The sequence below is a fragment of the Hyperolius riggenbachi genome, chromosome 12, assembly GCF_040937935.1.
Source record: "Hyperolius riggenbachi isolate aHypRig1 chromosome 12, aHypRig1.pri, whole genome shotgun sequence".
Lineage (NCBI taxonomy): Eukaryota > Metazoa > Chordata > Amphibia > Anura > Hyperoliidae > Hyperolius > Hyperolius riggenbachi.
The window spans coordinates 149,695,284-149,720,818 of NC_090657.1; the positions used below are offsets into that span (position 1 = coordinate 149,695,284).

The following is a 25,535-nucleotide window of genomic DNA, read 5'->3' on the forward strand; positions in this document are numbered from 1 at the left end:
AGTGTACTGCACAGACGCAGTTCTGTGCCTGCGCAGTACACTCAGGACAACCTGGACTTAATTGACAGCGGTGCTCGCACAGGGGCAGTAGAGGATCTCTTGAGGTCGGCCACTGCACCCCGGCAGGGAACTCCAGGCTGTCGGCTGAGAGCGGAGCTGTGGCGTCGGACATGTCGGCTGCAAGGGACTGGAGGAAGCCCCGGGTAAGTAGATCTTTTTAAAGATGCCTAGACATTCCATTTACGGGGAAGGGCAAAAGATTAACCCCTTCAGTGCTAGTGTGGCAGTTTACTCCTATCCAATGGCTTGTCGTGTATTAAAAGGACATTCCAAGGGCTTGATTCACTAAGACAAATAGCCCGCCTTTTTAAGAGTTAACATGCCGTATCAGAGTTAACATGCCTCATCAGAGAAGCATAGCGAGGGCTACAAACATATGGCTGCTAATTGGGATTGACGAGAGCTCCACTCCTCCTGCCCTGAGCCCCTGTGGGTCCAATCACTTTAAAGGACATTATCCCCGCACTTTGATTGGCCCAATAGGCTGCCTGTCACTTGACAGGAAATTTGACAGGCAGTGTATTGGTCAATCTAAGTGCGGGGATAAAGTGATTGGAACCGCAGGGGCTCAGGGCAAGACCAGTGAAGCAATCATCATTGCCAATTAGCAGGCATACGTTTGTAGCGCACTCTGTGCTACTCTGATAAGGCATGCTATTTGTCTTAGTGAATCAAGCCTCAAGTGTGCTGCTTGCTTAAAGTGCACCTTTAATGAGACCCTTGTAGAAAAATGAAAAGGATTAGGAACAACTGGGAGCCTTCCTGGGCGGGGCCAGCACGGCCATCAGGACAAGAGTGGGTAATTGCCCAGGGTGCCAGAGTTCGTAGGAGCCCCCAAAGTACCCCCCCTTTCCAATGGTACCACTTTTAGAGAAGTGCCAAAGAGGAAAGGTTTACCTTTAATATAACATCCATGCCAAACCCTCTATCCTACCCACCCCTCTGATAACTCCCTTCCTGACATAAAATAATATAAAAAAAAAACTTGATGAACCTCTACCAATGTATAATATACTTCAAACACCCCCCCCCCCCCCCAGCTCCCAACATTTACCAAAAAATGTAAAACGTTAAAAAAGTTCTAAATGACCTACGAAGCCAAAATCGCCCAAACTCTGCTAGAAAATGACAGGTAACTGCTGGGTAATCTCAACGCTGAGGCTGACTGACATCCCCATGCAAATAATTGAGCACCCATCGGATGGTGACAGATACTGCACAAAGCACCTGGGCACCAGATCCATCTACTCCTATTCAGTGTTCAAAAAGCCAGCATTGCAAAGCCCATTATTGTATCCAGTTTAAAAAGTTATTTACAAAATGTGTACTGCAAGTCTAAATATTATTATGGCCATAGCCATCAATCAGGAATCCATTTTCACAAGACTAAATACTGTAATGGTAAATCCTGCCTCTATCTGAACTGCGGAACTTTGCTTACCTTGCCTATCATTCCATTAGGAAAAGGTCTTGTTTACTGATATTTATCAGTTATAAAACATTCTTCAATGTTTTTTTTCGCAGGGAATTATATCTGATGACCGCACTTTGGCTTCTGCACTTTGGCGGAATCTCTTCAATATGCGTTGTGAAGATCCCCAAGAACTAGAGCTGATGGTTGAATATGTGCGCAAACAGGTATGTCTATTGAGCTTCTATTACTTGATACGAACACTTTCTAAGCCTCTGTCTGGCCTTCTTTGTAAGATCCCTGTAAAGCAAGTAGGTAAGGGGTTAAGCATATACTATTCCCCCCCCCCTTGTTATAGCAGGGCATCTCCTGTTAATCCTCCTCGCTTTTCTCTTTATCCAACAGAGTGTACAGTGGCTATGGTTATCTGTCTTCTAAAGCAGAAGGACTTTACTTATAAAGGACAATCAGGAGAAATATGGAGGCTGCCATATTTATTTCTTTTTAAGCCATACCAGTTGCTTGGCTGTCCTGCTGTCATGATCGCTGCTGCAGCAGGTATTGCTGGAAGTAGTAGTGCTGCAGCTCAGGCAGTTCTGATCTCTTTCCATGCAAGCTGCATAGCTTTGTCTGCCTTTCCCTGCTGTCAGCTTGTGACTGATTATCATTCACCTGTGTGGGAATCTGCATGTCTGCTCCCATTGGATGACCTCAGTATAAAGATCTGCTTCCTGCAGGACTCCTCGGGTTTTCATAGCTTCAGTTTAAGCCTGTCTTGCTGTTGCTTCAGCCCCCGATCGTGTTTCTTGTTCTAAAGATACTTTGCTGGTCTTTGCATCATATATTGGTTCATTGCCAATATATATGCATACCAGCACGTTTATTATTTTCCTTGTATTCGTGTTACGTTGATACATCAGTGTCGCTGATGTATACGTACACGAACTGTTTATATCCTGTGTGCAGTTAGTCAGCTTTCCAGCACGTTTTGGTAGGTTGCGCGTATCGTGATCACCCGTGCTGAGTTACTTACCCTGCTCCTGGTTCTGTTTGTGGATTGCGTTCATCTCTGCGAAGAGATAACGAATCCTTCTGAATCCTGTTCTGTTACCATTTGTGGATTGCGTTCATCTCTGCAAAGAGATAACGAATCCTTCTGAATCCTGTTCTGTTACCGTTAGAAGGATTCGCTATCTCTTCGCAGAGATGAACGCAATTCACAGAGTCCTGTTCCCTGTATTACTCCTGTCCTAGTCAGTGTTCCTACTTATGTCATATATCGGTTCATTGCCGATATATACATATGTTAGTCAGACGTTACAAATAGTTTCATTGATAGCTGTAATTGTAATACGCTAGGAAAACATACTTATTGTATTTTTGTCTGTGTTACGTTCATCTATCTCGATCCTGCTATTTCCTGACTATCCTGTCCTGTCTTTGTGAGGCACGCCATCGCTGCAACGCATTGGCTGCCTCATTCCAGTCTGTCTTGTTGTGGACGCTTGCTGTCACTAAGTAGCGGCTAGCTAGCAAGCGTTCATTCTGTCTACCTGTCCTGATCTCCTCAGTTCTGGTTTATGCGCTCAGCGCTACCTTGCGCTGAGACGTTATCGCAAAAGTATTGTTTGTGGCTGTCGGATCTGCACCGGCTCTGTGCGCCACAATCTCGTATTGGAGTCAGTCCTCCCCTCCACTATACTAGGGATAGCCTGTTTCCTTGTGCTAGTGTGTGTACCTCCTCCACGTCAGCTCATGCGTTGCATGCTGACTGTAGAGAATACACCACCAAGCCTTACACCTGCTGATTTCCTGCCTCTAATACTTTTAGCCATAGACCCTGAACAAGCATGCAGCAGATCAGGTGTTTTTGGCGTTATTCTCAGATCTGACAAGATTTAGCTACATGCTTGTTTCCGGTGTTATTTAGACACTTCTGCAGACAAACAGACCAGCAGGGCTGCCAGGCAACTGGTATTGTTTAAAAGGAAATAAATATGACTGCCTCCATATACTTCTCACTTCAGTTATCCTATAAAGATTTTAATTGAGGGGGAAGGAATAGAGCCTTGGTCAGATTTCTTTTTTTATTGATGTCCATGTCCACCACTGCAAAGATGCCTAACTTTCTTTGTTGTGGCGGTTTCTCTATCCCAGCCTGCATAGCTGGACTTGTTAATGAATTAAACATCCCCATGACATGCTCCATAATCCTTCAGTTCCAATGAATGTTTTAGTGTTTAGTCTCATGTGGATTTTGTAGGTCCTTTTAAGGTTTGGTTTTAATGATGTATTTTTCTGCATGGACTGAACTGTACGGGTCTGCAGAAACACCTGTGCCTTACGTAATCCTTTCCCAAATGACTCCATTTTCCTTAAAGGTTTCTGCAAGATATTTACTAAAGATAGAAGTGCTTTCAAGTTGCAATGCTAGCTCTGGTTAACCCTCCTCTTCCAAAGTCTTCACAGGTCAGAGTTGGCCATCAAGTCTTCTGCTAACATCAAGATGAATATGTCTCACACGGCTCTTTCGGCACGATCTCCAAAATTAATTTTGCTGCGTACAGTAAAACGAAGTATTGACTTTTATTTTCCAAACGTTTGTTAACACAAGGTATTCATCACGGATTATGTGAGATTGGGCTGGAACAGCCGTGTTAACAAGTATGGGACAGACAGGATCTTGAGAGTAGATTGAAAAACTTTTTTTCAGCCTTCTCTCTAACATGTCATTGTTTGTTCAGCTGCTCTGTGTTCCTGCCACTCTATGAGCTGGTGCTCTTGCTGCCTGACTGCAGGCCAAGCATGGTGAAAACAGTTCCCAGACCTTCGGGACACTCCGGCTATGTTAAATAGTGTTATTTCAGCAGACGTCTTCCAGAAACGCACTGGAGTTCACACACACCTTGCAGATGGCTTCCCCCCCCCCCCCCCCATGTTGGTGGAAAGACAATGCCAGAGCATTGACAAACTAATGTGCGTGATGCTAATAGGGTAGTGCTTCCTTGGTGTTGCAAAAATTGCAGTGCAGTCACCAGCCTTTTGTGCATCAGGCCCAGGAGCAGATGCTGGTAATTTTTCTTCTTTGTAAATACATTGTGAAATCTACAGAAGTGCAAATTAAGAGTCCCCTACTAACATTCACTCAAACGTCTAGCTTTTTGAAGCCCGTGAGTTGACAAAATTATTCTACAACGCAACTGAGCACTTTGAACTATGCCTTAACTGGCTCGGGTTCCACGGTTTTTACCCCTTAAAGGAATCATCAGGCTATTGATGATACATCAATAGCTAGGCAAGATCTACTTACCTGGGGCTTCCTTCAGGGCCAGGCCCTTGCAGCTGATATGTCCCTCAACGCAGCTCCCAGTCGCTGGCCTGAGGTCCCTGCCAGTGCAGAGACTGACCTTGTGTGGTCGTCCTCTGTGCCTGCACAGAACACTCCAGCCCATGTGCGAGTGATTGACAGCGGCACAGGCGCAGTAGAGGACGACCTTGCGAGGTTGGCCTCTACTCCGGCGGGGATCCTGCGCCGGCAGTTGGGAGTGGAGCTGCTTCAAGGGGCTGGAGGAAGCCCCGGGTAAGTTAACGGGAACCTTAACTGTGGGGGAAAAAAGAAATTACCTGGGGCTTTGCCAAACCTCCTGCAGCCGTCCTGTGCCCTCGCCGGTCCTTCGGTGCCCTCCGGTCTCCCTCCGCGTAAAGCGCGTCATCCGGACGCGCTTTACGGCTGGGTATGCGTTCCATGGACGCGCTTTACGTCAGGGAATGCGGAAGAAGAGGACGCTTTGCCGGAGGACGACTGGCAGTCGGCCGAAAACGAAACTTAGCCGCGAAGGGAGACCGGAGGGCACCGAAGGATCGGCGCGGGCACAGGACAGCTGCAGGAGGCTTGGCAAAGCCCTAGGTAAGTGAATTTTTTTTCCCCCACAGTTAAGGTTCCCTTTAATCTGGGGTAGCTTAAATAGCCTGATGATTCCTGAAGTTTCCTGAAATTTTTTACACTTTAGCTGTGTCGTTTTGATACAGCAGTAACTTTTTAATTACTTATGCCATCTTTGTGATACATATCTTGTTTTTTTTTTTCAGTACAATCTAGCCTTTCTTTGGGTAATATTTTTCTTCCAAACCAATTTTATTTTATAGTAATTTTTAGGGGAACAATTAAGCGTAAATGCAGAAAATACCAATTTTATTATTTTTTACCCTTCCCAATTTTTATGACACGTCGCACAGTTATAAAACCTCAAAAATGAATTATGTCCCAGTTAGAAAGATACCCCATATGCCACATTTTATTAGTAGCTGAGCATGTGGTGGACCGTTATCCCCTGCCTGCGTGTCTGAGGTAATAGGATGCATTCTCTAGGGCGACAGTTCGGGGCAGTAGTGCTGTACAGATTCATCGCTAGGCAAAGGCAGAGCGCAACATCTGTAGAGCATTGGGCCCCAAACTTTCGCACTAGTAATCGCATCCGATCACTACAGGTGGCAGTTATTACAAATTTATAAAGAGGTATAGGTATTGCAGAGATTAATAATGGGTTAATAGGCCAGGTTGGGGTTAAAAATTAACAGGGGATTAAAAAGAACACTTATTTTATTGGGGACCATGTTACTTTAAAAAAAATTATATTTTTTTAATGTTTAACAGTTTATCGCCCCCCCCCCCCCCCCCAACTTTATTGAATGATTGTTGCTATTAGCTAGCAACAGTCATTCACAGGAGAACATGCACGGGCAGCGGTTTTCAATGCAGGGCCTAGATTCTATGTCCTAAAACCTACAGCAGCACTACTTAGGGCATACAATCTGCGTCTTTGAATTACAAGCAGTTAAGTTAACTGGCAGCACTGCTGATCTTTGGCTGCAGTAGTATCTGAATAACACCAGAAACAAGCAGTATTATGCCAGGACAGCTTACTGCATTGTCAAGAGACCCCATTACTAAAACTCCCATTGCAGTCTTCATATTTTTGAGAAACTTGGTCCATGCTTCATTCTTCACAATAGAGGGAAGACTATAATGTATTACGGTGTAAGTGTAGGGTTGCCACTGCATATGATGTCACAGGCAGCCATGTCCAAGATCCCTCCCACACATACTTGTAGGCTCAGAGAAATACACACTCCCGCAAGAGTAGCAATATTTGGCTTATAAAGGTAGTCTCCAGTTAACAAATGAGAGGTTCATTTTTAACCTGAACCTGTCCAAGTCGAAACACTGTGCCATCTCTCTCCCCTGTACCTCCTCTGACACACACACACCTACCTTTCCATGAAGTGCTACTTTATCTAATTGTGCTTTCTTCTGTCCCGTTGTGCCTCCCTCCGTGCCCACTCCCCCAGCCAGTTTATACTGCAGTGCAGAATATGTGCAGCGGAAGCAGAGCTTCTCTCACCTGCTCCAGGTCCCTGCAGCGATGAGCAACCTCCTCTCACCCTGAACACTTACTTTCGCGTGGCTTCTTCTGCTTCTTGTGTAAGTACACATGATATGCAGCAGGAAATGCCGGCACAGTTGAGAGGAGGTTGCTCATTGCTGGAGTCAACCAGAACTGGTGAGAGAAGCTCTGCTTCCACTGCGCATACTCTGCACTGCAGTATAATCTGAGTTGGGGAGCAAAGGACAAGGAGTCCCTGACTAAGCGTGCGTCGTGATGACGTCATCGTGACATGATGTTCATATGTCGGGTGTTTGTAAGTCAGGGATTGCCTGTACATCCTCCCGGACACATTAAAGCAGTGTTTCCCAACCCAGTCCTCAAGGCCCACCAATGGTGCATATTTTGTGGAAATCTACAGGAGTAGATAATCAGCTCTGCTGAGACACTAATTACCCCACCTGTGCATGTTTGTGGTTTCCTGCAAAACATGCACTGCTGGTGGGCCTTGAGGATAGGGTTGGGGAGCTCTGCATTAATGGGTCCTGAGACATGCGCACCCTCATGCGAAGCTCCGCCCGTTCTATGGGAAAAGTCACATTGTGTAGAGAGACAGAAATAACTTCACCCTCACACAAGAAACATCAGTCATTTAAGTTGTTGCTTATGGCCTTCACTTAAAATTCTATACATCAATAATGTCACAGCACTTAACATACATCTATTTAAACTCACAGTTGTACAGCATGCAATTGGCATAACATACATGTATTTCTATTCACATAGAAAGCATGTAGTCTAAACCAGGGCTTTTCAACCTTGTCCTCAAGTCCCACAAGCAGTGCATGTTTTGTGGAAATCCACAGAGGTAGTTAGTCGCGTACATACAAAAAGGGCGCCTGGACAAAAAGGGCGCGGGGTGTAAACTCTAAATAATAATTAATCATTAATAGGGTTTATAAATATAGTGTGCTATATTTCGTTTACAAATAATGTTTAACAAAATTATAAATCATTAAATAATGTTTATGAAATCGGAAATTGTGAAAACGTTAATCTTCCCTGCTTCAAAAGTTAAACTTATAATTACGTTTATAAAAAAATAATAATATATGTTTAATTGTTATAATTGTATATTATTGTGAATAACCGTCATTTATGGTTTGTTCTTATAATAAAATCTGAAAATATTGTTTATAAAGATGATATAAATATAACTACGTTCGTAATAAGTGTTGTAATACATTAGTAATTATTACTAAAATTTTACTAAAACTATACCTAAGCCTACTCTTACACAGAACCCTACCTGTACCTATCCCTAACCCTTAGACTCCCCTGTTGGTGCCTAAACCTAAAACCCCCGTATTGGTGCCTAAACCTAAGACCCCCCTGTTGGTGCCTAAACCTAAGACCCCCCTGTTGGTGCCTAAACCTAAGACCCCCCTGTTGGTGCCTAAACCTAAGACCCCCCCTGTTGTTGCCTAAGTACCCCTCCCTGTACCAACCCCTAGACCCCCCTATTGGTGCCTAAACCTAAGACCCCCCTGTTGGTGCCTAAACCTAAGACCCCCCTTTATTATGTGGATAATAATGTTTTACTAATTGTGGATTCAAAAAATATTTTGCAATTTACGTTACGTACTGATCGCTTTATTTTGTGAATAATAATGTTTTACAAACAGTAAGGGATAAAACTTTAAATAATGTTTTAATTATTTAAATAAGATAAATATGTTTAGTATTTTCATAAACGTTATTCGGCACGGGTGCATTTTATAAACGTAAATCACCACAAGTTCAGTTATAAATCATTAAACATCGCCGGGCGCCGTTTGTAAACTTTATTTAGCTCCTGGCGCCGTTTATAAACTTTATTTAGCTCCGGCGCCCTTTTTTCCTACTCGGCGCCCATTAAACGCTATTTATTATGGGAGTGAATGGCGGCGCCCTTTTTGTCCACTAGCGGCATGCGCCCTTTTTTCCCAGCTCCAGTTAATCAGCTCTGCTGAGACACTAATTACCTCACCTGTGAATGTTTGTGTTTTTCTGCAAAACATGCACTGTTGGTGGTACTTGAGGACAGTGTTGAAAAGCCCTGGGCTAAACATTATAAAATCTTCATAATAGTAATACATATAGCAGAAAATAGTGGACACATTTAGGTAAATAAACACCACAGTACCTGTTAATATAACATTACTTTATATACTTTAGCAGGGGCGTACCTAGAAATCCCCGGGCCCCCCTGCAAAAAAAAAAATCCGGGGCCCGCTCAGGGACTTTTGGGGGGGCAGGAGGGGTCGCAGCATAAGAGGAGAGTGTGGCAGATCGGTGGGGAGGGGGAAAATTCCCCCCCCCCTCACCTCGGGCTCTCCTCTCATCGCTCCCCTCCTGCAATCATTGGTGGCAGCGGGCAGGCAGCAGCAGCGGCGGCGGCAGGCTGAGTACATTACCTCCTTCCCCCGGAGCTCTTCCGTTCTCTAAGAGCAACTTCCTGTTTACACAGGAAGTTGCATGAAGCTCTTAGAGAACGGAAGTCCTCCAGCGAGAATGTACTCAGCCTGCCGCCGCTGCTGCTGCTGCTGCTGCCTGCCCGCTGCCACCAATGATTGCAGGAGGGGAGCGCTGAGAGGAGAGCCCGAGGTGAGGGGAGGGAATTTCCCCCCTCCCCACCAATCTGCCACACTCTCCTCTTATGCTGCGACCCCTCCTGCCCCCCAAAAGTCCCTGAGTGGGCCCTGGGCCCTCTCCGCGACGGCAGGGGTTGCATCCCCTATTGTTACGCCAGTGTACTTTAGCACTTTACAGAGAACCTGTACTTAAAAAAAAAAAGCCCTCTGGGGATACTTACCTCGGGGAGGGGGAATCCTCAAGGTCCCAATGAGGCTTCTCCGTCCCCTGTAGCTGCGGGGAATCCAGCGCTGGCTCTCCCAAAACCACCCCCGACAAAGTGGACAAGCAATTATTTACCTCTCCATGATCCCGCACAGGCACACTAGCGGCTCTCCATTCAGGTTTTGGTGGAAATCGCTGAACCCAATCGTATCTGCTCTACTGCGCAGGCACAAAGGACTCGCGTCTGCGCAGTAGAGCGGATCCGATCGAGTTCGGCTATTTCCGCCTTCACCCAAATAGAGAGCCACTAGTGCGCCAGCGCAGGATCATGGTAGGTAAATATTTAACTCGCCGCAGTTCAGGGGGCTGCAGCGCTGGATTGCAGGGACACCAGAGGACGGGGGAAGCCTTGTTAGGATCCAGAGGCTTCTCTCTCCCAAGGTAAGTATCCCTCAGAGGGTTTTTGTTTTTTTTAACATTACAGATTTTCTTTTAATATGCAGTACACTTATAACATAAATAAACATGAAGATGCATCACATCACAAAGCCACACCAAGTATGCCCCATGTACCTCAGATTAGAAGTACAAGTATGCCCCATATACCTAAGATTAGAAGTACAAGTATGCCCCATATACCTCAGATTAGCAGTAACACAGACACCAATAAAAACCCCTAACACTTTATAATTACATTTCACTCCTTGCCCTGCACAGTGCCACCAACATTCCCATTTCCAAGTATTTCCCTCCATTATTGCCGAGGTGAAAACAGCTGTAAACGGCAATTTCCCACAATGCAACGAGGTTCACAGACAGGAAACTGCCAGGACCGTGGTCCTCACAGTTTTCTGTGGTAAGGGTTTCACCTCAATATCAACCATACAAATAGATTTGTCATGTAAAAGGGGGTATCAGCTACTGATTGGGATGAAGTTCAATTTAAAGGTGCAGTGGACCGCATCTAAGTTTTACATTTTGTGTTTGGGGGGGCCAGTGAAAAAGCCTCAGGGGGCCACATTCGGCTCGCCGGCCTTTGTTTGAGGACCACTGGACTAGATGAAGGCATTGGACAAGGCAAGTATAGTGCAACATTACTTAAAGAAACACTGAAGTCTCCTAAAATTCAGCTTTTTTATTGCAAAAACCTCTTCAACATTATTGCCCTAACTAAAATGCCGCATCCCCGCAGCTGAACTGTAACTAAATCCCCCCAAACTCCCCTTGCAAAATCCACGACTTTCTTGGTCGTGGATTTTTCTGCCCCGGGAGGCAGAGCTTTCAGCTGCAGCTCTGCTTCCATGTCCGTCAATCTGTGCGGAGGCGGAGATACGCGCTGATAGACGCGTGTAGAGGCAGAGCTGCAGCCGAAAGCTCTGCCTCTCACGGTAGTGCTCCCCGCAGTGTTTGGGGGGATTTAGTTAGAGTTCAGCCGCGGGGATGTTTCCTGTAGCGTGGATCGGGGAGTTGGCCTTAGAGCTGCGCAGCCACACTCGCGACTGTGCGGACTGCGCAGCCGCGGCCAGCTCATGCGGCCATGTTTGTAGAGGCAGGAGAGCCTGACCCGGGCCGTGAGGTCGGGAGCTGGCCCGGCGGGCTATTGAGCGGCGGGGACCTGGCGGAACAGCACACAGGGCGCAGACGGCGTCCTCCGTGCCTTCAAATATGATGCAGGTATTTAACTCTTTTTTTTGATTTGGCCTTGGAAGTCCTTTAAAGAGGTTTTTGCAATGAAAAGCTGAATTTTAGGAGACTTCAGAGTCTCTTTAAACTACACCTAAACTGAAAGTGATATGGAGGTCTACCATATGTATTTCCTTTTAAATCGTACCAGTTGCCTGGCTATCCTGCTGAGCTTTTTGTGTGCAGTATTATCTGAATTGCACACCTGAAACAAGCATGTAGTTAATCCAGTCAGACTTCATTCAGATCTGCATGCTTGTTCAGGGTCTATGGCTAAAAAGTAAAAGGCAGAGGATCCGTAGGATAGCCAGACAATAAGAATTGTTTAAAGAGAAACAAATACAGTATGTCAGCCTCCATATCCCTTCACTTCAGGTGTGCTTTAAAGGTAATCTGTAACCAAAATAACCCCTGTGAGGTACTTAACTCGGGAGGGAGAAGCCTTCTGTATCCTAATGAGGCTACACCCATCCACTTCCATCCCTCGGTTCCAGCGCTGGCTCCGCAGAAACCACAGCCAACAAGAATGCTGGCTGTGGTGCATGCGCAGCAGTGCCTGCAGTATTTACCTTCCCCAGGTCCAGCGCAGGCACAGTAGTGGTTTCCAATAGGGGTTGGGGTAGAAATAGCGAAGTCCAATTGGGTCTGCTCTACTGCGCTGGCGTGAGTTAGGTAAATATTTACCTCTCCGGTGTTCAGGGTTGCCAGCGTTGGGAGGGATTTTCTTTAAACATTTTGGGACCGACGTAGTTTGAATCTACATCCAGCAGCAGGTGGTGCTGCCGCCCTGACTGGACGTTGATTCAACGTCCGCACTAACGAACCATCCTGAAGCAATCGCGCGCACCGGAGAGGGGAAATTAGGCTGTCATATGACAGCTGGCATCTCCCCTCAGTGATCAGCAGCCATCGCGTATGGCTGCTGATCACTATGATCGCCGGCGGATCATAGTGATCACTTACAGAGCTGCGGCGGTAGGGGGGGGAAGAAGAGGATCCACTCACCTTCCTGCCGTTCCCCCGACGATGGGCACTCCACTCTGGCTGGCATTCATGCTGTATTGACGCTAAGTGCCGGGTCCCAGCTTGATGACGTCATCAAGCCGCGACCCGGGACTTAGCGTCAGTACGAGCCAGGAAGCCAGCGAGAGCTGCTCATCGCTGGAGCCTGGGAGGTGAGTAAAGGCTTCCAGCAATACGGGGGACACCTGGCCACCCAAGGGGGACCATACCAAAGTGCCCCCCCCCCCGAACGCACCTCCACCCCTGCATGTAAAATGCCTGGTCCTTAACCATTTCAGCCCGCAGGGATTTTTCACCTTATGCATCAGAGCAATTTTCACCTCCCATTCATTCGCTAATAACTTTATCACTACTTAACACAATTTATTGATTTATATCTTGTTTTTTCCACCACTAATTAGGCTTTCTTTGGGTGGTACATTTTGCTAAGAATTATTTTTTTTATAAATGCATTTTAACAGGATTAATAAGAAGAAAATAGAAAAAATTCATTATTTCTCAGTTTTCGTCCATTATAGCTTTAAAGAGAATCTGTATTGTTAAAATCGCTCAAAAGTAAACATACCAGTGCGTTAGGGGACATCTCCTATTACCCTCTGACACAATTTCGCCGCTCCTCGACGCATTAAAAGTGGTTAAAAACAGTTTTAAAAAGTTTGTTTGTAAACAAACAAAATGGCCACCAAAACAGGAAGTAGGTTGATGTACAGTATGTCCACACATAGAAAATACATCCATACACAAGCAGGCTGTATACAGCATTCCTTTTGAATCTCAAGAGATCATTTGTGTGTTTCTTCCCTCCCCTGCAGTTCTCATGCACGGAAGTTTCAGGCTGCTCTTTTCTTCCTGCAAACAGCTTTGCCCTTGTTTGTAATTCCTCAGTATGTGAAAGCCCAGCCAGCTCAGAGGACGATTTATCCAGCTTGTAAAAGATAAGAGAGAAGAGAGAAGCTGCTCTAATCTAAATATCACACAGGCAGTGTGCAGAGAGGGGCCTGAAAGGTGGAGTTCATAGCAGAACCACAACACTGAAGAACTTGGCAGCCTTCCAGACACAGGCCGACAAGTCTGACAGGGGAAAGATACATTGATTTATTACAGAGACTTTTATAGTAGAAAGTGCTGCAGTAAGCTAGAACACATTAGAATAGCTTTTGGAACTTGTAGGATGATAAAAAACAGGATGCAATTTTTGTTACGGAGTCTCTTTAAAATAATCCATGCTACCATAATTAAAATCTATGTATTTTATTTGCCCGTTTGTCTCGGTTATGACACCATTTAAATTTTGTCCCTATCACAATGTATGGCGCCAATATTTTATTTGGAAATAAAGGTGCATTTTTTACGTTTTGCGTCCACTATTTACAAGCTTATAATTTAAAAAATGTTCGTACTATACCCCCTTCAAATGCATATTTAAAAAGTTGAGACCCTTAGGTAACTTTTTGTTTTGTTTTTTTTAATTGTAATTTTTTTTTTCCATTAAAAATTTTATTTGGGTAATATTTTGGTGTGGGAAATACAGTTCATTTTTAATGTTATTATATGTGTAAATTGTAATGTAAAAATATGTAGATGTAGTTTTACTATTTGAGTTTATTTTTTTTCTCATTGTGCTTCTCGCTAACCGGAAGCACAGGGGGTCGGGAAATTATTTTTTTTTTTTTGCAGAAAGACTGAAGCGTCTAGTAAGAGCGTTTTGTTTTTTTCTGCTGGGGACACGGATCTGTGATCGGGAACCATGTTCCCGTTCACTGATCCCAGGGCTACCGGTGGAAAGCATGGGGGCGCGATCGCACACTGGAACGCGCCGAAGTGCGGCACTGCAGCAGAGCAGCCACCTGGACGTGAGCATCATGTGCGGGCGGCTGAAATGGTTAAATGGACCTTCAGACTGTAATTTATTTACCAGCCCAGCAGAGGGCAGCTTATATATATATATTTATTTTTTTTACCACTAAAAAGGTTTGAGGCAGGGAACACACTTGACTGTTTTCATATGCGGTTTCTGCACAGAAAAACTGAGAACTCATGTTAATCAATGGGCTAGTTCACACTTAATGTCTTTCATGTGCAGAAAAAAAACTGACATTCTGCATCATGATTCTGCAAATGTTGTCAGTTTTCTGTATCAATTACATCAGCTGCTGTTAAAAAAAAAGTTCATGTTTTTCTGCATAGAAACACACTTGGTGTGCAGAAAAACGCACGCAGAAAACTGAAAGACAAGTGTGTTCCCTGAAAGAAGAAATATCATACAACACTGCCAGTGCTGGGAGGAGAAGATCACATCACGTCAATAGCTTATATTGTCTTTAGGGTTGTTCTTACAGGTGTAATGTATCTGTCTCTCCCTTCTCAAATGGTAGAGTTGGCCACCTGGCTAAAGAGTGTTTGATGTTTTTGCAGCTGATAAATTGTGAAAGATAAATAAAAGGTATAGGTTACAAATGTGTTTCCTACTGACTGCCCCATCGTTTGGCACTTTGTGGAGTCCCCCTTTAAAGATCACTTCCTTTATAAATTACACTATTTGAGATATGATGTGTTGCAGCAGAGAGTGATGTGCGCTGTTCTAAAACACCACAGCTTTCTAATTTGGCCCGTAAGTGCTGTAGGACACGTCATTCGTGTGCCTGTGCTTGGAAAAGCAACATATACTAGAGATTTATGTTAGAAAACTTGGCACTTCCAAATACGAGACTATTTATGAGCATAATTCTAGGAAATAGTCACCATTCTTGGAAGACGGGTGCTGTTGTATGATAGAATACATTGCACCAAGGTTGTCTCTAAACAAGACCCGTTCTCAAGTCCCCTTTACTCATTTTTCTAACAGTTTATAAGATATTCAAAGTACAGCTTGCCATGCCACCTTGGTTTCAATCAGGGCAGCTAGAGAACTGGCATGTTCAAAAATGTCTGGCAGGTTTAATTACGATCCATTATGTTACTTGCCTAACAACGTGTTTAAATTGCTGAAAAATTAGGATACTGCAGCCTACATGGAAATTTGTTGACTTGGCAGCTTAAGAGCTTGTAGAGCCATTTGAGGCCATTAATGCTAGCAATGCACAGGCTTTGACTACAGGTTAGAAAGACCCACTGAAAATGCGAGTTTACAAATCTCACCTCTCCCACTGGAAAAGCTTAGATCTTCTGAAAGACAAATACGATTTGTAAGCATCAAGCAATGTAATATTTGGCAGCCGGACGATGTTGGATGGAAATAAAGTTGCCCAGAGTCACGGAGATGTGACATTGGCTGCAGGCCTTGTCTGAAAGCGAGAACTTGCAGGAAAATCCCAAACCAATTTTTCAACCATCATGACGTTTAAAAACTTGCCCAGTAGAGAGGTACCCTCTCTACTGGGCAAGTTTTTAAACGTCATGCATTCATTTATTAAACTGTTCTGATGCATTTTAGTACAATTTAGTAATTTTCATTAATCCTTTACCTATAACAGAGGGTACAGTGTCCAGTTAAAAATGGCGCCAGCCAAATAATGGCGCTTGGTTACGCACGATATTTTCAAAAAACGATATTTATCGTTTTTACAAAAACCGATATTTTTCATTTTTGAGAGTTTAAAGTTCCGTGTGTGTGTGTGTGTGTGTGTGTGTGTGTATACAGTGGAGGAAATAATTATTTGACCCCTCACTGATTTTGTAAGTTTGTCCAATGACGAAGAAATGAAAACATAACCTTAAATAAAGGATAGCAACTGATTTGCATTTCATTGAGTGAAATAAGTTTTCGAACTCCTACCAACCATTAAGACTTCTGGCTCCCACAGAGTGGTTAGACACTTCTACTCAATTAGTCACCCTCATTAAGGACACCTGTCTTAACTAGTCACCTGTATAAAAGACACCTGTCCACAGAATCAATCAGTCAAGCAGACTCCAAACTCTCCAACATGGGAAAGACCAAAGAGCTGTCCAAGGATGTCAGAGACAAAATTGTAGACCTGCACAAGGCTGGAATGGGCTACAAAACCATTAGCAAGAGGCTGGGAGAGAAGGTGACAACTGTTGGTGCGATTGTAAGAAAATGGAAGGAGCACAAAATGACCATCAATCGACCTCGCTCTGGGGCTCCACGCAAGATCTCACCTCGTGGGGTGTCAATGGTTCTGAGAAAGGTGAAAAAGCATCCTAGAACTACACGGGAGGAGTTAGTGAATGACCTCAAATTAGCAGGGACCACAGTCACCAAGAAAACCATTGGAAACACATTACACCGCAATGGATTAAAATCCTGCAGGGCTCGCAAGGTCCCCCTGCTCAAGAAGGCACATGTGCAGGCCCGTCTGAAGTTTGCCAATGAACACCTGAATGATTCTGTGAGTGACTGGGAGAAGGTGCTGTGGTCTGATGAGACCAAAATAGAGCTCTTTGGCATTAACTCAACTCGCTGTGTTTGGAGGAAGAAAAATGCTGCCTATGACCCCCAAAACACCGTCCCCACCGTCAAGCATGGGGGTGGAAACATTTTGCTTTGGGGGTGTTTTTCTGCTAAGGGCACAGGACAACTTAATCGCATTAATGGGAAAATGGACGGAGCCATGTATCGTGAAATCCTGAATGACAACCTCCTTCCCTCTGCCAGGAAACTGAAAATGGGTCGTGGATGGGTGTTCCAGCACGACAATGACCCAAAACATACAGAAAAGGCAACAAAGGAGTGGCTCAAGAATAAGCACATTAAGGTCATGGAGTGGCCTAGTCAGTCTCCAGACCTTAATCCAATAGAAAACCTATGGAGAGAGCTCAAGCTCAGAGTTGCACAGAGACAGCCTCGAAACCTTAGGGATTTAGAGATGATCTGCAAAGAGGAGTGGACCAACATTCCTCCTAAAATGTGTGCAAACTTGGTCATCAATTACAAGAAACGTTTGACCTCTGTGCTTGCAAACAAGGGTTTTTCCACTAAGTATTAAGTCTTTTATTGTTAGAGGGTTCAAAAACTTATTTCACTTGCTATCAGTTGCTATCTTTTATTTAACCTCCTTGGCGGTAATCCCGAGCTGAGCTCGGGGTATGCCGCCGGAGGTTGCCGCTCAGGCCCTGCTGGGCCGATTTCGGTTCTGAAAAAAGCAGCACACGCAGCTTGCACTTTGCCAGCCGCGTGTGCTGCCCGATCGCCGCCGCTCCGCGGCGATCCGCCGCGTGCAGCGGCGAAAGAGGGTCCCCCCAGCCGCCCGAGCCCAGCGCAGCCAGAACAAACAGTTCCGGCCGGCGCTAGGGGCTGGATCGGGCGGCTCTGACGTCAGGACGTCGACTGACGTCCATGACGTCACTCCGCTCGTCGCCATGGCGACGAGGAAAGCGAAACAAGATAGGCCGCTCATTGCCTATCTTGTTACTTTCGATTGCCGGAGGCGATCGAAAGTACGCATCAGGAGCGCCCTCTAGTGGGCTTTCATGCAGCCAACTTTCAGTTGGCTGCATGAAATATTTTTTTTTTTATTAAAAAAAAAACACATTGCAGCCTCCCTGGCAAAATAAATAAACCGCCAGGGAGGTTAAGGTTATTTTTTCGATTTTCCTTTTGATGTGCTATCTGCCACTGTTAAAATAAACCTACCATTGAAATGATACTGTTCTGAGACTTTTCATTTCTTTGTCATTGGACAAACTTACAAAATCAGTGAGGGGTCAAATAATTATATATATATATATATATATATATATATATATATATATATATATATATATATATATATATATATATATATATAGTGCCATTTTTACACTGTAGGCTCTGGCACCATTTTAACTGATCCCAATGTACATGCTTAGTGATATACTATTACTAGGCTTAAGCACACTACTAGATATTGGATGTTTACTAAATTTGAGTTTAAAGTCCTAAAATGATCCCAATCAGTGCTGGATTGCTACTTCAATGTGCCTATTGACGTAGCAATCCAGCACTGAAGACCTGAGTTGTTGTGGTCAATCAGTATACAGTACTACCCAGCATCTCTCACTGTATTTGTGGTTTAGTGACCTCCCCCAGCTCTGTTTCAGAAGAAGTGAGAAAGAAATTCAGGACCTGTTCAACATTCCTACTGACAATCTTAATATTGTAACAATGTCCTAGATTTAAAAAAAAATGCTTAAAACAAACCTGTGACTTTACTGAAGTACTTATCTAACATTTTGGGTTTTTAGAGTGAAGCCTCTGGATGCTCCAGAGACTTCTATCCTTCTCTGGATTATCTGTAGCAGGGCACAGTACTGCACTTTCAAGCCTTGTTCACATCTAAAATCATAATCGCAAGCACTTAGCGATTTCGTGCAGTGGTTTTTTTTTCCCTCCCAGTGCTCCACTGCGCACTTTTCTAAGCACTTTTTCAGTGCGGTTTTTAAATTCACTCCCTGACGTCTGTTAGGAAGTGAACTCTTTGATCCAGAAAAGAATTTAAAAAAATTATTCTTCAAAACGCGAACGCATTCGCTGCACAAAGCGATTTTGTGAACGTTCTTATGCCTACCATTGAGGCAAAATTGCCTCAAAAATTGCTGAGCGGATCGGAAGCGAACCGCTCAGATGTGAACTCTCTCATAGGGAGTCATTGCACTAGCATTTTTAGGGCGATTTTGAAAATCGCCTGCGCTTGAAAAAAGGCTGAAAACGTCCCTAGGCCTGCAGCCAATGTCACTGCTTGCTCCTGATTTGTTAAAGAGAAGCCGAGGTGGGTTTTTTACAAATCCTAATTGCATACAGAGGCTGGGTCTGCATATACTGCCCAGCTTCTGTTGCTATATTAGCTGGCGACACGCTGTGTGTTGCTAGCACGGCGGTTTACTTTGGGGGGCACAGCAGAGCGCAGGGAGGGCCTGGGGGGAGATAATTGAGCAACAGAGGCTGGGCAGTATATTCAGACCCAGCCTCTGTATGCAATTAGGATTTGTAAAACTCACCTCGGCTTCTCTTTAAAAATAACCTCCTAGCTTTCAAAGCAGGGAAAGTGTACTGGGAGTGGTTTTAAAGGACCACTATCGCAAAAAAAAGTAGGCAGTTAAAATTTGACAGAACCAACAGGTTTTGGGCCGGTCCATATCCTCATAAGGGATTCTCAGGGTTTTCTTTGATTTCAACGGCATTTCCTGAACAGCAGTTTAACTGCCAAAATAGTAAGATACCAGCCAGCCACCCTACTCACTTGCACACGATTTTGTCAGACTGCAAACGCTGTTCAGGAAATGCTGCTGAAAACAAAGAAAACCCTGAGAATCCCCCATGAAGAGATGGACTGGCCCAAAACCTGTCTGTTCTGTCAGATTTTAACTGTCTACTTTTCCCGCGATAGTGGTCCTTTAACCACTTTACCCCCGCCCGTATGAATTTCTCCGTCCTTTTTTCCATCCTTTAACCCCCAGGGACGGAGAAATCCGTACTTTCCACGCTCCCGCCGCTGCCCGCGCTCGCTCTAGCGCGCATTCCCGCGGGTAAACACGCCGCCGGCCGCTCGCCCGGAGATCAATGAACGGGAAAATCCATTCCCGTTTGTTGATCTAAGCCCCGCAATGATCCGCTGCTTTTCCGCTAAGCAGCTGGATCATTGTGAAAAAAAAAACTTACCCAGCCTCCTACTACTTCCTCCAAGAGACCGGAAGGACGCTTGGAGGTCGCATTAAACAAAAAGTTACTGTTGCCATCTTGTGGCAAAATAGTAAAACTACACCCTAAACATTTTTCACATACAAATGAATTAGTTATACACAAGAAATTAACTCATTAACTCCCACACTCCCCATTTTTTTTTTTTTGTAATTAAAAAAAAATTAAAATATTTACAATTAAAAAAAATACATAAATAGTTACCTTAGGGACTGGACTTTTTAAATATTTATGTCAGGAGGGTACAACACTGTTACTTTATAAACTATGGGCTTTTAATTAGGGATGGACGCAAAACTGAAAAAAATGCACCTTTAATTCCAAATAAAATATTGGCGCCAAACATTGTGATAGGGACATAATTTAAACAGTTTTATAACCGGGACAAAAGGGCAAATACATTTCATGGGTTTTAATCACAGTAGCATGCATTATTTAAACACTATAATGGCCGAAAACAGGAAAAATGTGGGAAAAAAATTATTTTTCAGTTTTCCCATTAAAACACATTTAGAATAAAATAATTCTTGGCATAATGTCCCACCAGCCTAATTGGTGGCGGAAAAAACAAGATATAGTTCATTTCATTGTGATAAGTAATGATAAAGTTATAGACGAATGAATGGAAGGAGCGCTGAAAGGTGAAAATTGCTCTGGTGCTCAGGGGGTAAAACCCCTCAGTGGTGAAGTGGTTAAATATTAAAAGTAAACATGTTCCCAGGTAGCTATAGTAATTGGGCTTCCAAAACACCTCACTTCTATGTTCTGTAATGTAGTGGTAAACATCAGCCCCCAACTCCTTATTGAAAGTTTAACCTCCCCCGTTAATAAACTTTTTACGTCCCCCTCTAACGTTAATTCTACAGGTGAAACTAATATATGAATAAGACTCATTAACAAAGCAAGATATTTCAAGCCTTTTTTGTTACAATTTTGATGATCATGGCTTACAGCTTATGAAAACCCCAAAATCAAAATCTCACACCATTAGAATATTGTGAAAAATGTTTAATATTCTAGGCTTAAAGTGCTTGATCAGCTAATTAATCCAAAACACCTGCAAAAGGTTCCTATTTAATGTATTAGTTTGCCCTTTTAAGTTGAATTACTGAAATAAGTGAACTTTTGCACGATATTCTAATTTTCACCTGTAACTGATGCCTAACAAATGGATATTCACCTTTCATATTCGTTGTTTTCGGCTTCATTGTCTAGCCATCTAGCTGAGGCCTGTGTGGGGTCTTTGTGACATGATATACTGGCCAGTCTTTGGACTTCCACATTATCAGGACAGAAAGCAGAATCCTTAGTGATGAGCTGGAAGTGACAAAGCTAGGAGTGTCAGTTTAACCACTTCCCGACCGCCTAACGCACAGGGGCGGCCGGGAAGTGGAGCCCGCAAGGACCAGCTCACCCACAGAGGTGGCGGTCCTTGTAAGGTCATGGGCGGAGCGATCGCGTCATCCGTGGCGCGATCCTCCGCCGGCGCCGGTCTCCGCATACCCGCCGCAACATCCCGCCGGCCATACGGAAGCGCGGGCGGGATGTTAACCCGACGATCACCGCATACAAAGTGTATAATACACTTTGTAATGTTTACAAAGTGTATTATACAGGCTGCCTCCTGCCCTGGTGGTCCCAGTGTCCGAGGGACCACCAGGGCAGGCTGCAGCCACCCTATGTCGCACCCAAGCACACTGATTTCTCCCCCCCTGCCCCAGATCGCCCACAGCACCCCTCAGACCCCCCCTGCCCACCCCCCAGACCCCTGTTTGCACCCAATCACCCCCCTAATCACCCATTAATCACTCCCTGTCACTATCTGTCAACGCTATTTTTTTTATCCCCCCCCCCTGCCCCCTCCTGATCACCCCCCCACCCCTCAGATTCTCCCCAGACCCCCCTCCCCCCCCCCCCCCTGTGTACTGTATGCATCTATCCCTCCTGGTCACCTGTCAACCACCGATCAATCACCCCCTGTCACTGCCACCCATCAATCAGCCCCTAACCTGCCCCTTGCAGGCAATCTGATCACCCACCCACACCAATAGATCGCCCGCAGATCCGACATCGGATCACCACCCAAACGAGGAGAGAATAGATGTAAACACCCACTAATTACCCATCAATCACCCCCTATCGCCACCTGTCACTGTTACCCATCAGATCAGACCCTAATCTGCCCCTTGCGGGCACCCAATCACCCGCCTACACGCTCAGATTGCCCTTAGACCCCCCCTTATCAATTCGCCAGGGCATTATTTACATCTGTCCTTCCCTGTAATAACCCACTGATCACCTGTCAATCACCCATCAATCACCCCCTGTCACTGCCACCCATCAATCAGCCCCTAACCTGCCCCTTGCGGGCAATCTGATCACCCACCCACACCAATAGATCGCCCGCAGATCCGACATCGGATCACCTCCCAAGTGCAGTGTTTACATCTGTTCTCTCCTCCAAACACCCACTAATTACCCATCAATCACCTCCTGTCACTGCTGCCCATCAGATTAGACCCCTATCTGCCCCTAGGGCACTCAATCACCCGCCCATACCCTCAGAACGCCCTCAGACCCCAGCCCTGATTACCTCGCCAGTGCATTGCTTGTATCTATTCCCCCCCTTTAATCACACCTTGCGACACCCATCAATCACCTCTTGTCACACCCTAGCACACCTACCCATCAGATCAGGCCCTAATTTGCCCCGTGTGGGCTCCTGATCACTCGGCCAAATCCTCAGATCCCCCTCAGAGCCCTTCCGATCACCTCCCCAGTGCATTGATTGCATCTATTTTCCCCTCTAACCACCCCCTGAGACACCCATCAATCACCTCCTGTCACCTCCTAGCACTCCTATCCATCAGATCAGGCCCAATACAACCTGTCATCTAAAAGGCCACCCTGCTTATGACCGGTTCCACAAAATTCGCCCCCCCCCCCCCCCCCCCCATATAGACCACCTGTCATCAAAATTTTCAGATGCTTATACCCCTGAACAGTCATTTTGAGACATTTGGTTTCCAGACTACTCACGGTTTTGGGCCCGTAAAATGCCAGGGCGGTATAGGAACCCCACAAGTGACCCCATTTTAGAAAAAAAAAAAAGACACCCCAAGGTATTCTGTTAGGTGTATGACGAGTTCATAGAAGATTTTATTTTTTGTCAAAAGTTAGCGGAAATTGATTTTTATTGTTCTTTTTCACAAAGTGTCATTTTTCACTAACTTGTGACAAAAAATAAAATCTTCTATGAACTCACCATACTCCTAACGGAATACCTTGGGGTGTCTTCTATGACCTGTGAAATCCTAAAGGTACTCATTGGACTTTGGGCCCCTTAGCGCAGTTAAGGTGCAAAAAAGTGCCACACATGTGGTATCGCCGTACTCGGGAGAAGTAGTACAATGTGTTTTGGGGTGTATTTTTACACATACCCATGCTGGGTGGGAGAAATATCTCTGTAAATGCACAATTGTGTGTAAAATAAATCAAAAAATTGTCATTTACAGAGATATTTCTCCCACCCAGCATGGGTATGTGTAAAAATACACCCCAAAACACATTATACTACTTCTCCCGAGTACGGCGATACCACTTTTTTCCACCCCAACTGTGCTAAGGGGCCCAAAGTCTAATGAGTACCTTTAGGACTTCACAGGTCATTTTGTGGCATTTGATTTCTAGACTACAGCTTATGGTTTAGGGCCCCTAAAATGCCAGGGCAGTATAGGAACCCCACAAATGACCCCATTTTAGAAAGAAGACACCCCAAGGTATTCTGTTAGGACTATGGTGAGTTCATAGAAGATTTTATTTTTTGTCACAAATTAGCGGAAATTGATTTGTATTGTTTTTTTTCACAAACTTGTGACAAAAAATAAAATCTTCTATGAACTCACCATACTCCTAACGGAATACCTTGGGGTGTCTTCTTTCTAAAATGGGGTCATTTGCAGGGTTCCTATACTGCCCTGGCATTTTAGGGGCCCTAAACCGTGAGGAGTAGTCTGGAAATCAAATTCCGCAAAATGACCTGTGAAATCCTAAAGGTACTCATTGGACTTTGGGCCCCTTAGCGCAGTTAGGCTGCAAAAAAGTGCCACACATGTGGTATCGCCGTACTCGGGAGAAGTAGTACAATGTGTTTTGGGGTGTATTTTTACACATACCCATGCTGGGTGGGAGAAATCTCTCTGTAAACGGACAATTGTGTGTAATAGTGTAAAAAAAAAAATCAAAAAATTGTCATTTACAGAGATATATTTCTCCCACCCAGCATGGGTATGTGTAAAAATACACCTCAAAACACATTGTACTACTTCTCCTGAGTACGGCAATACCACATGTGTGGCACTTTTTTGCAGCCTAACTGCGCTAAGGGGTCCAAAGTCCAATGAGCACCTTTAGGCTTTACAGGGGTGCTTAAATTAGGCACCCCCCAAAATGCCAGGACAGTAAACACACCCCACAAATGACCCCATTTTGGAAAGTAGACACTTCAAGGTATTCAGAGAGGGGCATGGTGAGTCCGTGGCAGATTTAATTTTTTTTTTTTGTCGCAAGTTAGAAGAAATGGAAACTTTTTTTTTTTTCCACAAAGTGTCATTTTCCGCTTACTTGTGACAAAAAATATCTTCTATGAACTTACTATGCCTCTCAGTGAATACTTTGGGATGTCTTCTTTCCAAAATGGGGTCATTTGGGGAGTATTTATACTATCCTGGAATTCTAGCCCCTCATGAAACATGACAGGGGGTCAGAAAAGTCATAGATGCTTGAAAATGGGAAAATTCACTTTTTGCTCCATAGTTTGTAAATGCTATAACTTTTACCCAAACCAATAAATATAGGCTGAATGGGTTTTTTTTCATCAAAAACATGTTTGTCCACATTTTTCACGCTGCATGTATACAGAAATTTTACTTTATTTGAAAAATGTCAGCACAGAAAGTTAAAAAAGTCATTTTTTTTTGCCAAAATTCATGTCTTTTTTGATGAATATAATAAAAAGTAAAAATCGCAGCAGCAATCAAATGGCACCAAAAGAAAGCTTTATTAGTGACAAGAAAAGGAGCCAAAATTCATTTAGGTGGTAGGTTGTATGAGCGAGCAATAAACCGTGAAAGCTGCAGTGGTCTGAATGGAAAAAAAGTACCTGGTCCTTAAGGGGGTTAAAGCCCAGGATCCTCAAGTGGTTAAAACCATTACTACCATATTTTTGAACCATAATACGCACTTTTTCTCCCCCAAACGTGTGGATGAAAAGTCATTGTGTCTTATGGTCCGAAGGTGCTGTCCCCCTGCCTCTTCTGTCCTCCGTGTCTTCCATGACATGTCCTCGTCCTCGGTTTCCCTGGTGCCTCTTTTGTCCCAGTTTGCCCTCTTTGTCCCCCGTGTGTCCTCAGTTTCTTCCATGACTAGCCCCCAGTAGGTAACATAGTTGCCGAGGCAGCCATTGAGTCCCACGATGAGCCAAATACAGGGATTCCTT

At 44.5% G+C, this 25,535-nt stretch overlaps 1 protein-coding gene and 1 long non-coding RNA gene across 3 annotated transcripts in view; one reads left to right on the forward strand and one right to left on the reverse strand.

Moving 5' to 3' along the window:
- UQCC1 (ubiquinol-cytochrome c reductase complex assembly factor 1) overlaps positions 1–25,535 on the forward strand; it is a 255,738-nt gene that overhangs the window by 225,259 nt on the left and 4,944 nt on the right. Inside the window, exon 9 of the mRNA XM_068263909.1 lies at positions 1,585–1,698. Within this exon, the coding sequence (XP_068120010.1) occupies positions 1,585–1,698 (114 nt within the window). The remainder of the gene's footprint in view (positions 1–1,584; positions 1,699–25,535) is intronic.
- LOC137542186 (uncharacterized) overlaps positions 1–25,535 on the reverse strand; it is a 104,454-nt gene that overhangs the window by 76,445 nt on the left and 2,474 nt on the right. The window contains exons 2-3 of one of the 2 annotated variants that reach the window (XR_011025374.1): positions 3,872–4,028; positions 1,566–1,771 (exon numbers count right to left, since the gene is read on the reverse strand). This is a non-coding gene — a long non-coding RNA (uncharacterized lncRNA). Of the gene's footprint in view, positions 1–1,565; positions 1,772–3,871; positions 4,029–25,535 lie in introns of those variants that run through there. The other variant, XR_011025375.1, reaches the window with a different exon arrangement.